This window comes from Theobroma umbraticum, unplaced genomic scaffold (assembly GCF_002168275.2).
Source record: "Theobroma umbraticum cultivar Fairchild unplaced genomic scaffold, ASM216827v3 scaffold_95.0, whole genome shotgun sequence".
NCBI lineage: Eukaryota > Viridiplantae > Streptophyta > Magnoliopsida > Malvales > Malvaceae > Theobroma > Theobroma umbraticum.
This window is the reverse complement of record NW_018397257.1, coordinates 3,801,460-3,817,306: the sequence shown is the minus strand read 5'-3', so window position 1 is coordinate 3,817,306 and position 15,847 is coordinate 3,801,460. Positions and strand designations below refer to the sequence as shown.

At 33.6% G+C, this 15,847-nt stretch overlaps 1 protein-coding gene and 1 pseudogene across 1 annotated transcript; both read right to left on the bottom strand.

Moving 5' to 3' along the window:
- Positions 1-7,666: 7,666 nt before the first annotated feature.
- On the bottom strand, positions 7,667-10,121 carry LOC110412225 (G-type lectin S-receptor-like serine/threonine-protein kinase LECRK2). Its single transcript, XM_021422743.1, has one exon. It carries the CDS (start codon positions 10,119-10,121, stop codon positions 7,737-7,739), a length of 2,385 nt encoding a protein of 794 aa, XP_021278418.1. The 3' UTR covers positions 7,667-7,736.
- A 3,225-nt stretch (positions 10,122-13,346) lies between these two features.
- The window catches only part of LOC110412310 (G-type lectin S-receptor-like serine/threonine-protein kinase LECRK2), a 14,136-nt pseudogene continuing 11,635 nt past the window's right edge, over positions 13,347-15,847 (bottom strand).

The window sequence follows — 15,847 nt, the reverse complement described above, 5'->3', positions numbered from 1 at the left end:
TATATACCAATAGGTGAATTGGTTTAACTCTATGTCTTTGAAATAATCTAACCAATAAATTAATTATTTTATAATTAATTACATGCTTAAAATATTATTAAATCCAAATGATGACACGTAATTGGTTGATAATTTTTTTCCTTCTACAGTACCCTTGTTACTGTATTTTTCTTTTTCATTTTGGACAATACGTACAAGCGTATCTAAAGCAATTCAATCTAGGAACATAAATGTTGGGAGATGGGCTTATCTTTTCATATAAATATTTCATTTCCTTTCTGATCGAAGAAGCTTGCCTTATAGATTCTTTTTCATAAAACAATGATCTCTTTACTCTCGTTGCTATGAAGCGACTAATAGAGTCCTCTATAAGAAATTACACGTTCCAAACCCTCTAGCCTTTGATGGTGGCTGAAGAATGAAGAGAAAAAAAATAAGAGCAAAGAGTTTTTGGTTTTTCTAACTTACAAAACAACTCATGTTTACTCTTGGTTGTGTGTAAGAAATCAATACATCTGTTCACTATTTATAGACGTGTTAGGGATATAGAGATAGGATATTACTTTTAAATTTAAACAAATTAAATTTAAAAGTAATTAATTATTATTTAAATTTAAATAAATTAAATTTAAATTTATATCCTATCTTAAATGCTTGTTTTAATTATTCAATTAAGAAATATCAAAATAATATCCAACATTAATTAATGGAATATTAGTTAATTATCTACAAATAATTAACAAAGTTGCATGCCATGTGGATGCGCGACATTTTAATGCAACATCTCTCACTCGTACACATTGGCATCAACTTATGCTATTTTCAATTAAACTCATTCTTCATTCATTGTCATATAGGGAAATAGAACATGCGACCAAGAAGAAAATAGAGGTACCAGTGAGCAGTGAGATATTAAGTTACCATCTTTTTAACATAACACGGCTCGAGTTCTCATCATACCTTAAATCATTTTATTCACATAAGATTTTGCATCTCTGGTCCCTCCTACATGTAAAAGCTATGCAAAATCTCTTTATGTGTCTAAACTCATGGTTATATCTAACAACTAATATTTTTATAATTGCCCAAACAATGAGTTGTAGACCTTGTATGTCAGATCTATAATGACTCTTACTTGCGTACTTATGTCAATCCATTATGATCTAACTGTTTTCCTAGTCATGTTTTGCTAGATCACATCATTTTTGATGATTGAAAATCATGCTAAAGTAGCAACACTGAATCTCAACTTCATATCATAGATCCAAGTCCCAAAGTGTATTAAATTTAGACTACATAAATCCTTAAGGCTCACACAGTGATGAAATAGGGATCTATTTAATCACTCCCTTTCATCGATCAACTAATAGCACATACAGTATGAAATATACATTATGGTGGATCTTTTATTTAAGGTTTGTCATGTCAAAACCACCATATGGATCTAGATCCAATTCCTATAAAAAGGATTGACTTGAATCCACTAAGATTTAAATCCCGCTATTGCTAGTTCTATGGAAGGTGGATAATCTCCATGCTTGACTTTTATGAGCTTCATCTTGACTCTAAGTTAAGGTGACATTGCTAAGATCCTTGCTTATAACTCATGTGACAAGGAGATCACAAAATGCTTGGTAACTTGTGATATTTTAAATCTCATCCCACATACTACCGTAATGTAAGGGCGATTGTCCCGTGTGAGAAGAATAATCTATAAAGTTAGGTGACAATAATTACCTTAGATATGTGCCATAATTAATTAACAATATTTGATTAAATAAGTCAATACAAACGTAATTTATTAATTGTTCAAAAAATAATATTACATAAATATCAAATGCATAATAACCCTAAACCCATAATATGCTTTTGGAAAGCATTTCTAGCAATAGGTTTAGTGAATGGGTTTGCTAACATATCAGTTGCGAGAATGTGCTTCAACATAATAAGACCTTGTGTAATGATGTCACGAATGTAGTGATAACGAGCATCAATGTGTTTGGTTTTTCCATGATACTTAGGATCTTTTGTATAAGCTATGGCAACACTGTTGTCACAATAAAGTATAACAGCTTCACTCAAATTCCTAGTAATGTTCAAGCTTTGCAAAAATCTCCTTAACCAAACCATTTCTTGTAGCATAGCATGCTACATACTTTTCTACAGTATATAAAGTAGTATAAAGCTGCTTCTGCTACTCCAAGAGATAGCTCCACCTTCAAGTATAAAACCATAACTTGAAGTAGACTTTTAAGCATTTTTATCATTGGTGTAATCAGCATCACTATATTTGACCAATTTTAGACTTCCACCTTGATAGCATAAAGCTAAATTAGTGGTTCCTTTTAGATATCGTAGTATTTTTTTGACTACAGCCCAATAGGTAATCCCAAGATTACTTTGGTACCTACTAACCACACCAACCTCAAAGTATATGTCGGGTCGGGTACACATCATAGCTTACATCAGACTTCCAACAGCACTTGTGTATTGTACGTTCACCATTTGTTTCTTTTCTTCTTCAGTTTTAAGATATTGTTCCATGCTGAGATATAGGCCTCTTTCACTAGAGTGTCTATAGGCTTGGAGTTTTGCATATGAAATTGTTCTAAAACCTTTTGAATGTAATTTTCTTGAGATAAACTCAAGAACTTCTTAGAACAATTTCTTGAGATCTTGACCTCGAGGATGTATTTAGCTTGTCCCATGTCTTTCATCTTGAAAGAGAAAGACAACCACTTTTGAATGGTGACAATTGATTCAATGTTGTTCTCAAATAATAGGATATCATCCACATATAATGAAAGAATAAGGAACTTATTCCCTAATCTCTTTACATATACTCAATGATCCTCTTCAATCATCACAAAGCCTATGAAAATGATGGCTTGATGAAAATGAAAAATACCATTGCCGAGATGATTGTTTCAAGCAATAGATAGAACATTTCAAGCTACACACTTTTTGTTCCTTTCTTTTGGTTTGAAAACCAATTGGTTGATTCATGTAAATCTCCTCATTGATTACTCCATTGAGAAATGCAGTTTTGACATCTATTTGGGACAATTCCAAATTTAGATGTGCCACTATAGCTAGGATAAGGCAAATTGATGTAAATCTCATCATAGGAGAAAATGTTTCTTCATAATCCATACCCACATTTTAGGTAAAGCCTTTTGCCACTAAACGAGCCTTATATTTTTCAATTGATCCATCCGCTTTGTGCTTTAACTTCAGAACCTATTTGTTTTTGATGGCCTTGCACCTAGGTGGAAGGTTAACTAACTTGTATACTTGGTTTTCAGTCATCGATTTCGTTTCATCTTCCATAGTAGGAAGCCACTTGTCTAATGACGGTTAGTTTGAAACTTCCTCATAGGAAGATGGTTTATCAATATCCACAAGAATACCAAAGAAAGACTGACTTTCCATCTTGAATCGTTTACGGGGTATTTGCCCACGTTCACTTCTCCATAACTATGAATCTTGGCAGAGCTGAAGTTGTGTACTCTCACTGACCTTAAAAGTCTCTTCAATAGGATGTGTTTCCATATTCATTTTCTCATGTTAGGATACACTTTCTTGAAGCTTTTCCATTCCATAAAGCTCAAGGCTTTCTTTAACCTCATCTATGCTTGGGAAGTCATCTTTTAGAAAATCAATATAATGAGATTCCATCTATGCTTGGGAAGTCATCTTTTAGAAAATCAATATAACGAGATTCCATCTCAGTTAGCCCTCCAATAGGGTGTTCCCTATACATCATGTAGCCCTTAGAATGTTCTGAGTCTCTAATAAATGCACACATCTTCACTTTAGGGCTACGTTTATTATACTTATGATATGAGTGATATACGTACCCTACTGATCCCCAAGGACATAAGCCTTCCAAATTAGGCTTACTTTCATTCCATAACTCATATGGAGTTGTGGGAATAAATTTTGAGGGCACATGGTTGAGGATGTATGCTGCAGTCAAAGGGGCATCCCCCCAAAAACTTTATGAAAGGTTGGCTTGTGCTATCATTGACCTAACCATGTCTAACAACATACGATTCCTTATCTTTGTAACATTATTTTGTTATAGAGTGCTAGGTATTGTTAATTTTTGACATATTCCCTTTTCCTAACATAATTCTTTGAACTGATTAGATAGGAATTCATGACCTCTATCAATGAGAAAAACCTTAAATTTGCTTTCTTTCTTTCTGATTCTGAACCTTTACCATAAAGCATTTGAAACAATTCAAAGTTCAAAATGGTGAGACAATAGAAATATGGATCCATATCATGAGTAATCATCTAAGAATGTAATGAAATAGGATGCACCATGGTGTGCTTTGACATTCATAGGCCCATAAATGTCTGAATGGACAAGTTCTAGAAGATGGGTAGCCCTTTAGCATTCCTGAAAGGCTTTCTGCTGGACTTACCAACAAGATATGGCTCACATGTTGGAAGTTTAACTTTGGTGAGTGAGCCTAATGGCTTTTCTCTAGCAAATTTGGACATCTATTTGGCCTTATATGTCCTAATCTAGCATGCTATTTCATAGAATCATTTGTAACACTAGAAGAAGAATTTGAAACAAAAGCAACATCATTGTTAGAATCCAAATCTAACATAATCAAACCATCTTTAAAATAATCATGACCAAAAAACATGTTTTCAAAAAAAAAAAATAGACAAACTATAATTCTTGAAAGTAAAATTAAATCCTAAATCCATCAATGATAAAACTGAAAGTAGATTACATTGTATGAACGGAGTATGAACCACATCATGTAGGAGCCATTTTTGCCCATTGGGCATTGTGAGTTGGTAAGTTCCTACTCTTAAAACCTCTTCTTGTTCTCCGTTCCCCATCATGACAAAGTGTCCATTTGTTGGTAAGCGATGGTAATCTACATATCCTGCACGGTTGCAGGTTATGTGCTTGGTTGCTCTTGTATCTACAATCCAACCAAGTGGAGAATGAGCTATAAACACATGAGAACATACATAAGTTCTAAAGCAATTTAGAGGATAAACTTTCTTAGGCTTAGTGCATTCTTAAGCAAAATGTCCATTTTTACTATAGTTAAAGCATTTCAAATTGGACTTATCTTTCTTCCCACCAAGCTTGTCGCTTTGGTGCTTGGTGACTCCATCACTTTTGGGCCTTAAATTTCCAGTCTTTCCCTTTTTTTTTGTTGTCTCTTTCATTGGGGAACATACCTTTTATGATTTTCAGCTTGCATTATCAAGGTAGTGTTGCGAATAGCTTCTCTACGCTTTACCTCAAGCTCTAGATGGCAAGAAATGTCATCAAAAGTCCTTATGCTTTCATTGTGTGTTAATACAAGTTTAACATGTCTTCATGAGGACTTTGGGAGTGACTTGATGACAGCTAAGACTTGCTGCTTATCTGTGAGATCACAGCCAATTGCTTTCATCTTTCTTGTCATAGCCAATTGCTTTCATCTTTCTTGTCATAGCTGACATAGCGTTTAAATGTTCAGCCATAGTGTGCTTGGAGTTCAGCACATATTGATTGAACTTAAGCATTAAGGCACGAATCCTTGTAGTTTTGGTTCCACCATACTTGAATTTTAGTTATTCCCGCAATTGTTTGGTAGTTGAGAAGTTCTCAAACTCCCTAATGAGATCATTGTGCATGTAGCTTAACATGTTAAAGCACACACTACGGTCTCTCTTATACCAAGTGTCATAGGCCTCTTGGTCACAGCGATGCTGGTTAATGTTTCCAACTTCAAGTGGGTTCATCTCTTTGGTCAGATGATCGAGCAACTCTTGTTCATTAAGAAGATATTGAATGTTTTTATGCAAGAGATAATAGTTTTTTCGATCAAGTTTGGCACCTTTGGTCAAATTAGTAATAATTAGTTTTGAAGCCATATCACTATATTATTGCATAAGATTTAATTAGGCACATATATAATTTTCTAATCAATTAAGATTAGACATATTTAATTTTTTACCTATATTACTAGTTTGAAAATTTCATATGCATGCTAGTAATCATCACTAATAGTGTAAACATCGATTAAAATATCTAATCTAATTTAACCTTGGATTATGGGTACAACTCCCATTATCCTTAAGCATGGGAACAATTCATACTTACCACAAAATATAATGAGTTCTACTAAAGAACCCTATTGATATTTATAGGTGCCCATATCCAAAATAATGTTATGTGTAAAGTAAGAGCAAAATTAAATCCCTTTACATGGCTTCAATAATTAATACAAACTTAAAATAAATTATATCATAAGGAGCCTACTTCATCAATCTACATAAAAATAGGATGTTGTGCTTGCTTATGCGTATTTATTGTTGTGGAGGATCAAAAACTTTCATATAGATATTATGCACACAAAAATAGCTTTAAGTAGATCATATTTTCAGATGCTTTTAGAAAAGACTATAATAGTTTGAAACTTGTTGGGTAAAAGTGTAATTTTGAAAAAATTTAGCAATTGGCATCACGTGGGTGCCACATCAAGCCTTTTATGGTTGTGTTTGAACCTTTTTTGTCTTTATTATTTGTTGCACTCTCATCTCAAGGATGGTTCCTTGGTGTAATGGTTGAAGGATATTTGTTTAAAGTCTCATGACTTTGTTAATGCAAGTTCAAGGATGCTTCCTTGGTGAAGTAGTTAAAGGATATTTTTAAAAGTCTCATGCCTTTGTTAATGTAAGTTCAAATCTTGCTAGTTGCATTTGATATAAAATAGGATATTACTTTTAAATTTAAATGTAATTAATCATAATGGACAGATAATTCTTATTTAAATTTATATCTTATCTCAAATATTTTTTTAATTATTCAATTAAAAAATATTAAAATAATATTCAACATTAATTAATTAAATATTTATTAATTATTCACAAATACTTAACAAAATTGTATGCCATGTGCACGCACCACATTTAAATGCAACGATAGAATTTATCATTTGTCAGATGTGCAACAATTTTGGATTTCTCATATCTGGTTGCCGACTGATTCTTCCACATTCATTCATTCATTCATTTTAAAATTTGGAATTGTTGTATGAGCATAATTATAAATTGCTACTTGCAAGGTCCGAGATGTAGATCCTGATACTAGATAACAGCTCAGGCTGAGTTATGAAAATGACTTAATGCAAGCTTTTTGAAAGGAAAAAAAACCATTTTACAAAGTTGTAGGTACGTCGTTCAATATTAATCCAATATTAATATTGGTTTCTTTACCCTGTAATCTTTTTTTTTTTTTATCTTATATACCATGTATTTGTTAATCCTCTTACTTTTCACCTTTCTGATTCTCCTCGAAGCTCACATGCAGCAGTGATCATTTATGTATTCCGTGTAATTTCAGTTTAATACTTTAAACCAGACGTGTTCTTTGTAGGAATGCTAACGGAACTGGGCCATAAATGCATCTAAAATTTCTCTGATACGATTTGTTTCTCCAATTTTCTGGGCCTTTTCGGGTACGCATTGTATGAAGGAAATTCAGGAAGTGAATAATTGTTGACGATGTACCTTTTCTGTTTGAATTGTTCACATTAAAGCTAACTGAAGAAGAAGAAGATAGTTCATTCCTAGATACATGCATGCCTAGGAAATCTTGACAAACAGATTTTCCACATTCATAATTATTAAATTTGCTAGATATTATACCATAGACCTGTCGAATGCCCCAAAAATATATTACATTCTTATTTACAGGGAGACATATAAATTTAACTAACAAATGAGGAAGCACCTGGAGGAAGTGGGACTTCAACATCTCCTTCTAGCATCTGTACGACTTTCTTCATTGTGGGTCTTAGTGAAGGATCCTCTTGAATGCACCAGATGGAAATCATCAAATACTTCTCCGACGTCTTAAAGTCTTCCAATGCCTCTTCATCATTCTCAACGATCAGACTCAATGTCCTTTCTTCATAGCAATCACATACCCAATCAGCCAATACCATTTGACGCTCATCTTCTATGTTCTGCTCAAAATTTTTCCTACAGCAAATGAGCTCTAGCAACAGAATGCCAAAGCTGTAAACATCAACCTTGACCGTGATGGGCATGCTTTTGAACCATTCCGGAGCAACATATCCTTTGGTTCCTCTTATTCCAGTTACTGTTCGAGTCTGGTCAGTCTTTAACAGTTTTGCTAATCCAAAGTCAGAAATTCTTGGTGTAAAGGATCCATCTAGAAGGATATTTTGAGGCTTGATATCACAGTGTATGATCTGGTTGCTACACTCCTCATGTAAATAAACAAGTCCTCTTGCAGTTCCGAAAGCAATTTGTTTTCTTTTGTGCCAGCTAGGCCTTGAATTTCCAAAGAGGTAGTCTGCTAAAGATCCATTGCTCATATATTCATACACCAGAAGTCGATGTTGCCCCTCATTGCAGAATCCTAGCAGCTGAACCAAATTCTTGTGATTTGTCTTTCCAATTGTATTCATTTCTGCTTGAAATTCGTGCTCGCCTTCTGTCACTACCTTCTCTAGGTTTTTAATTGCCACCAAGTTTTTATTACCAAGATCCAGAACTCCTTTATAAACCGTTGAAAATGCACCCCTCCCTAGCTCGTCTTTGAATTTACTTGACGCTTCTTCTAGCTCTTTATAAGTAAAACATCGTAAACTCATTCCTTGAATTGCTGGACAGAGTTGAAGCATCTTTCTTCTTCTGCTATTGAAACGCAAAGTAACAAAAAGAGTTACTATCAGCAGAAGAAAATTCAAAAATACTGAGCTGCTTAGGAGCAGAGATCCAATAAGGATTAAAGTTGAGCGATCGTTATTGTTTGAACCTTCACCAACGGATTTGCAAGTAGAATTTTCTTGCCTTATTTTGATCAGAGCTTTTCCTCCAACACTTGGAGCCAATCTCCCATTTGAGAGAGGAATTTTCTTCTTCCAACAATTACCATTTCTAAAGATAGCAACTGCACAAAAGCAATCATTCAAGCAGGTCTGCCTGCACCAATCCTCAGAAACTGGCTGGAAATATTCATAATCTGAGAGTGGCCAGTCTGTGTTGGGCATATCTCTGAAACCAAAAAGATTTGCTTCTTGCAATCCATCGCAGTCTTGTGAAACAAAATCCTGTTTGCACCCGTTCATCTGATTACTTGGATCCAAGAATGAGTATCCAGGTGGGCACTCACATCTCGGCCGCTGATCTGTTCCTAGAACGCAGTAGCTGTTGAATCCACAAGCCCCACCTCCCGTGTCTTCCGTGATGCTCATGCAAATATCTGAAGGTACGGAGGATAGCAAAGACCATGACATGGACCTTCCAGAGCTAGCACCATTTGTCTTAGGATAAACATATTGCCTGAAGACCCCATCATATTCAAGAATTGCTCGCTGATAGAATTGACTAGTTGAAGCTCCATTAGACGCTATCATACTAAGTATGCTTCCGTTTCTAGCTACAAGGTAGATGTACCCAGATTGGTTGAAAATAACTTGGAAGCCACTTCCTACAGTTTTGCTTGACCAGTAAGCAGTATTCACCAAGTCCAGTGGGAAAGCTCTGGTGTAGAGAACTAGATTTCCATCAGCCTGTAATATAAACTCAAATCTTCCACTTGAGTAATTCATTTCTGAATAGCGTGCAACAAGTCTGTTGCCCTGGTCAAATTGTTGTGCGGGTAGTATTGTGTCAGTTGGCTGGTTAAAACTTTCCCACAAGTTTGTAGAATCCCGGCTAGCCAGCACAAAATTTCCTGTGTCAAGCATCGCTGCATAGGCAACTTCTGTACCAGGCAAAGTAGCTGTCCATACCTCCTTTCCTTTTGCATCACTAAGAACAAACTGGCCATCCGTGGTAAGTTCAATTTTGGACCCTTCTTGCACTAGATTTGCACCGTTAGCTGACCAAATAATGGTTTTTTCAGGTATTTTGTTGAACCATATGGCTAGTATAAACATCTCAGTTCCAATCTGTTGGAACCCAAATGCAAAATCTCCGGATGGAGATGTCCAAGAGGAGTTGTCATTGCGAGCGCTTATGGATGAGCCCAATGTTATGTTGCGGTATGTTTGGGCTGTAACACAATACGGGAACAGGCAAATTAGCACGAGATGGAGGGAATAAAGAGAAGCAGAGGCCATGAGAAGTGAAGGAGGTTTTTTCTTCAAGGCTTAACAAGGATCACAGACTTTGCCCGTAAGAGTCGATAAACTTTGAATCAAGTGAAAGAATATTCTCCTCCTGTGTCATGGCCCTTGTTCCAGGTACTAACTATATCTCTTTCTGCTTTACGTAAACAAAGGTATCTTTGACTTTTCATCATGATTTTTAATAATGTGGCTCATTATTGATATTCATCTAATCATTTTTAAATTTCGGTATATTTCATTTATGCAGTCTAATGACTATATTCTACATTTGATTTGCTCTAGGGGAGTCTCCTTAAGACACCTCCCTCCTAAAGAAAATGGTTTTTTTATTGGGCCGGCAGATGTTTTCCATTTTGTCTTGGTAATGACTTTTTCTTGTTAGAATAAGTCCCAGAAGGAAATATTTTCTCTACAGAATATTGTATTCTTTTCTTTGTAGTCAATCCTGTTTTAGATCTAGACTTGAAACTTTTGGCTGTATTTTGTTCATTGCTACAATTATTACAGTCACAAAGCAAGGCTTGGCTCAGATTTTGCTCACATAATACTCGGCTTCCTCTTTCATTCAAAATGCAATGAGCATGAAAGCTCATGGAATTGGATAACTAGAATAAGCAAATCCATATTTATACAACTACAGAAACCAACCCCATTTTGAGGCTCTTTTAAATTTAATTATAGTGCTACAAAATTATCCTTCAAAAAATTAAAGGAGAAAAAGCATTCTGTTAAGGGCTTATGGCTAATATGTAGACATTCAAACTTAGGAACAATAAATCAATATGTTGTATTTAGAATTCAATTGTCAATCCATTAATACTGATATAATGCTATTGTTTTGCCTACAATACAGTGGTTTAAACTGTAGCTTAAATTTTTTAAAAGAATATATCCAGAGGAGATTTTCATAGCTTAAAGTCTTATTGTCATCGTTCTTCTGTTTCTTGGAAATATAATAGTACAAATCAGCATGCTCTACCTGGAGTCCCGCACTGTATATAGGACCAAACAATTCAAATTAAGACGTTACACATTATTCTTTTTCACCTATGTTATTATTATCATATAAAGCCTTTAAGGTCACCCATCATTAATTTAGGGTGATGAGCCAATTAGGCCTAATTAAGACATTTATTTGTTGTCCTTTGAGATGTTTTTGAGAGGTTAAAAATTTGTTAAGAGCAAATTAGGCCTTGTAGTAATTTGATTTATGGTGATTTCTGGTTTTCTCTTATCATTTATTTATTTTTTCTTTTCTTCTGGTGGGTGTAATGTCAAGAGCTAAGGGCAACTATTTAGCTATTGAGGTTTGTTTTGGAACTTTCATGTCTTCGGTTTAATTGCAAAATCATGTTTTCTTAAATTAGGGTTATATGATTGATGTTATTCCTAACTTGTAATATGTTGACCGGACTGTTAGTGGTTCTCTCAGAAGTTCTTTGGAACTGCAGATCCTTTTTTGCTTGTTGATTCACATTTTTACAGATATGATTACTTGTGATTTTTTCACCGCATCCAAGAAAGGATGAAACACAGTGCTGAAGTTTTTGTATCAATGCTAATACCAGGTATGAGAATACACCTTTATGCTAGCTCCCTAGTTAATTCTTTTCTCCCATGTAAGCTGTAGCCTCTACTAGTAAGTACGAGAATTACTAAATCTGTTGGACCTCAATTTCACTTTGTAATTGAACTGTCAATATGTACCACCAATATTCCCTGTTTCATTATGTGTTTATTTTCAAGGCATATAAGCTAATATCAGAGGTACCAAATGCTTAGCATTTATTACAGCTGAAAACTCCTATTTTATCTGGTACAAAGTTCTCTCTTAATCTTTTAGCAACTTCTAGTTCTAGTATCCCTTGTTTAGGCATAACTGGCTATAACTAATTTCCATGTAAAGCTGTTAGGTACAAAGCTTCTAACTTCTTTCTATTTAACTAGAAAAACCCTTTTTTCATTTTGTTGCTGGTTTTGATTGTTGGAAGCTGCTGTTTTCTTCTGTTGGATGTTGCTGTAGTCTGATATGCTTTGTTTATGAATTTTGAATATGATGTATAGCGATTTCCAGCAGTTCCGTTTTGTTGTGGCTACTATGTCGATAGTCCTCTTTTCTACAGTTGCCTTTGAACTGTGGGTTCCCTGATGCTGCAGCATTTTTGTCCTCTGCAGCTTTGTACAAAGGGAGGGTATGCCCTCTTTCTTTTGTCTTTCCCTCTTGATATGAAATACTTCTTCAGCTTTTCAAAAAAAAAAAAAAAAAAAAACTAGAAAAGCCCTTGATCGTTAATAGTGGAAGTCCTCTGATTTTAGCTGTGGGACTTGGACATCTAAAACGTATTGGTCGCTATTGTTTCACAGCCTAGTAGCTATATCAGAGTGAAATCAATGATAATAAAACTCTACTTGATGTTGCTCTTGAGCCTAGACTGACAGTTATTATTTACATATTAAGACCTTTTCCTTCTTAGGAAATAGATCTTAAAACAAAGAACAGATAGATGCAGAATCCGTCAAGAATTATAATCTTCCAGAGGGGGATTAGTTTATAAACAAGTCAGTCAACTGAAGTTTCGTTTTATTTGGGACAGACAGAGACATGTTGAAGCACTAAAACGTTACGCAACTGATCAAAGAACAGACCAAGTCTTTAAGATGTAATAAAAACAAAAAGTCAAGCCACTGATAGGATTCAAGGCCTTGCAGCAGTTCATTCTTAGATGTTTAAAAGGAACATATCTTGGACGGTAAAAGGAAAAACCTTTGATCCTTGTCAGTATTTGGATGGAATCCAATCAGAATGTATAAACTTAGCTTCTGCACTTATGGAAATCAGAAATGGGTTTTTCTTTCTCTGAAGAGCACTGTTCTTGCTTTTCAATGTTTTAGTTTCTTGAGTGAAGTTAGTAACTACCAGAAATTATTTGAAGGTTTGCTATCAAAGAAGACAAAATTGGACATGACAAGCATTATGAATATCATGATGCAAAAAAGGGACATTCTTGTTCTATGCTGCTCATAAATTTTGTATAAGGAGTTATTTCGTAAGATAATTTGTCAACCAATAAGAATTTAGAGGAGAAAATTATGCACTATCTCTACACCATAACTAGTTTTTTTTTTTTTTTTTAATTTGGTGTATATAGCAGATGCCACATGAATAACATGAAGTCTTAGCACCAAAAATGTTTTTTTTTTGTACCTATAACAAACTTAGATAAAACCGATAAATAAGGTTTGGATTGGAGGAATTGGGACCTCTACAACTCCTTCTATCATTTGTATCACTTTCTTCATGGGAGGTCTTAGAGATGGATCCGCCTGAATGCACCATATTGCAATCATCATGAACTTCTTCACCCATTTTATGTCATCTAGAGCCTTTGTTGTTAGATGAAGGCTGATCATGCATTAAATACAAATAAAAATAAAACAAAAATAAAATTAACAAATTAAATTACGCCTTATCCTTCTAGGATCTCTTCGATGCCACATTGAGTATAGAAATCAAAACATAGCACTTCACATATAAGATAACTTAGTGTCTCAAGTTTAGGGAGTATTTACACAACTGACAAATGAGAAGTATTGTATAGATACTTGAATGAAATCCCAAATGCACTTTTCATGAAGAGTTATGTCCAGTGAACTTGCTACCTATGCAAGTTTTGTTAATTTTTCTCTTATCTTTCCAATGGTCTAAGAATCGTTTCATTTGGAGCTTTGTAGAGAATGTTATGGCCAAAATACCGAAGCATGTGCAGTAGAAGTTTGCACCACAAAATTGGTTTCCTTCTTTCATCAAATACCATCAAAAACACAAATAAATCAATAATAATCTATCTTAACTACATTAACACCAAATTAAGTATAAAATTAACTAAAATTAGATTGACTCACCTGAAATAAATAATTTAAAATAATTAAATAAAACTTATTAATTTTTATGCATTACTACAAGAACAAAGCTAAATTACTATCCAAATTAAGCTCAAATAACTCTATATCATAGAGTTATCACATCCCTAAATTTAATATTTTGTTAGTCCTTGAGCAAAATATAAAAAAGAAACTAACTTACGAAAATCAAATTCAGTTAATAAAAACTAAAATAAATATAGTTATTAGTACTACTACTATAACTAGTACTACTACTATAACTAGTACTACTACTACTAGAGATAAAGTACTCCACTTCAATGATTCCCTATAATTTTCTCAAAAGTATGTTTATCAATAATTAACTTAAGGAAAAATATAGACATCATTTAAATTCATATTTCAATTCCAATGCAAGTACATTCTCAAATAGATTTTTGTGTGTGTGTGAAATTTTTTACCAAAAATATCATGACCTCCGGATGAGTTTATACCAACACAAATTTCAAATTAGTTCTAGATTTTCATTAGTTTACTTTTCATCTCTCTCTCCACTAATGTAGACTAACACCAAGCTAGGGATCAATAGGACTTTATAAAGCTTGTAATGTATGGTTAGGGTCAAGGTAGGATACAGGATAATAATACGGCTCAAATCACCCTAAGAACATAATTATTCTAAGACCTATTTATACAACTCTATGTTCTTTCTCCTAATACACCTTTTCTTCCACATTTGAACTTTTTTTTTCTTTCAACACATTTTTTCACAATTTCACACCTCCAAATTTAATTTCTTTGTATTGTAGGTAGTGAGGTGATTTTTAATATCTCGAGCTTCTTTTTTTTTTTTTCACATCAACATCACCTTTCCACCTTTTTCAACACTTAACTCAATTTATATTTTTTAAAATAATATACATGCTTAGGAGTGAGGGTTGCAAGTTTGGAAAATTAATTTTAAGGCTAAACTCAATTATTATGTAGTTAAATAAAGAAAAAAGAAATTAGACTCAAAAAGGGTATACTAGAGATAAAGATTTAACAAGTTTGGCTTTTTAGCTCAAATTATCCAATGATAGCTAAATCATCTCTCTAACTAAGTATTACTTACGATTTCGCCTCAAGAGAAAATCAAACAAATTTTAGAATTTATGGCATAATCTAAAATTTACATCAATATAAACCTCTTCTAAATATTCATAATACTTTAAAGTAAAAGATATAGTGCTCAAAATTGTAGAAATCACTTCCTAACAATGATACCTAACAACAGAATTTAGCACAAATCCAAACAAAAACCTTATTCACCAAAAGCTAAGAATTCAAAACAACTACTTATCATCATTGGATAGAAAAATCATTGAAAAAAATTGGCACAACTTTACTCTAGATTCATAAGATTCAAACAAATAATAAATTCATTTACCAACTAATCCTAAATTATTTATAAATCTAGATAAACATGCAAATAAAATTAAATCTAAAACTTCCACAGAATGTTCATCACCAGAAAAATAAATTCACCCCTCAAACTTAAACTAAACATTGTTCTCAATGTTAAAAAAAATAAAGGAAAGGTAAAGAATACTCCTCTAATGATTGGATGAATCTGGTGAAGCTCTAATCCTCATCTTCATCCTCATCATCCTCATTGTCACTTGTAAGAGAATTGTTTTTACTAAAAAAGATAGCAATTAATGAAAATAAATAAATAAATAAAAATAACTAAAAAATAAGAGTTTCGAAAGCTTGGGTTGCCTCCCAATAAGTAGTTCTTTATAGTTAATAGCTTGACTTTGGTTGAGGCTTGAGTTTGCATGAAAAAAGCTTGA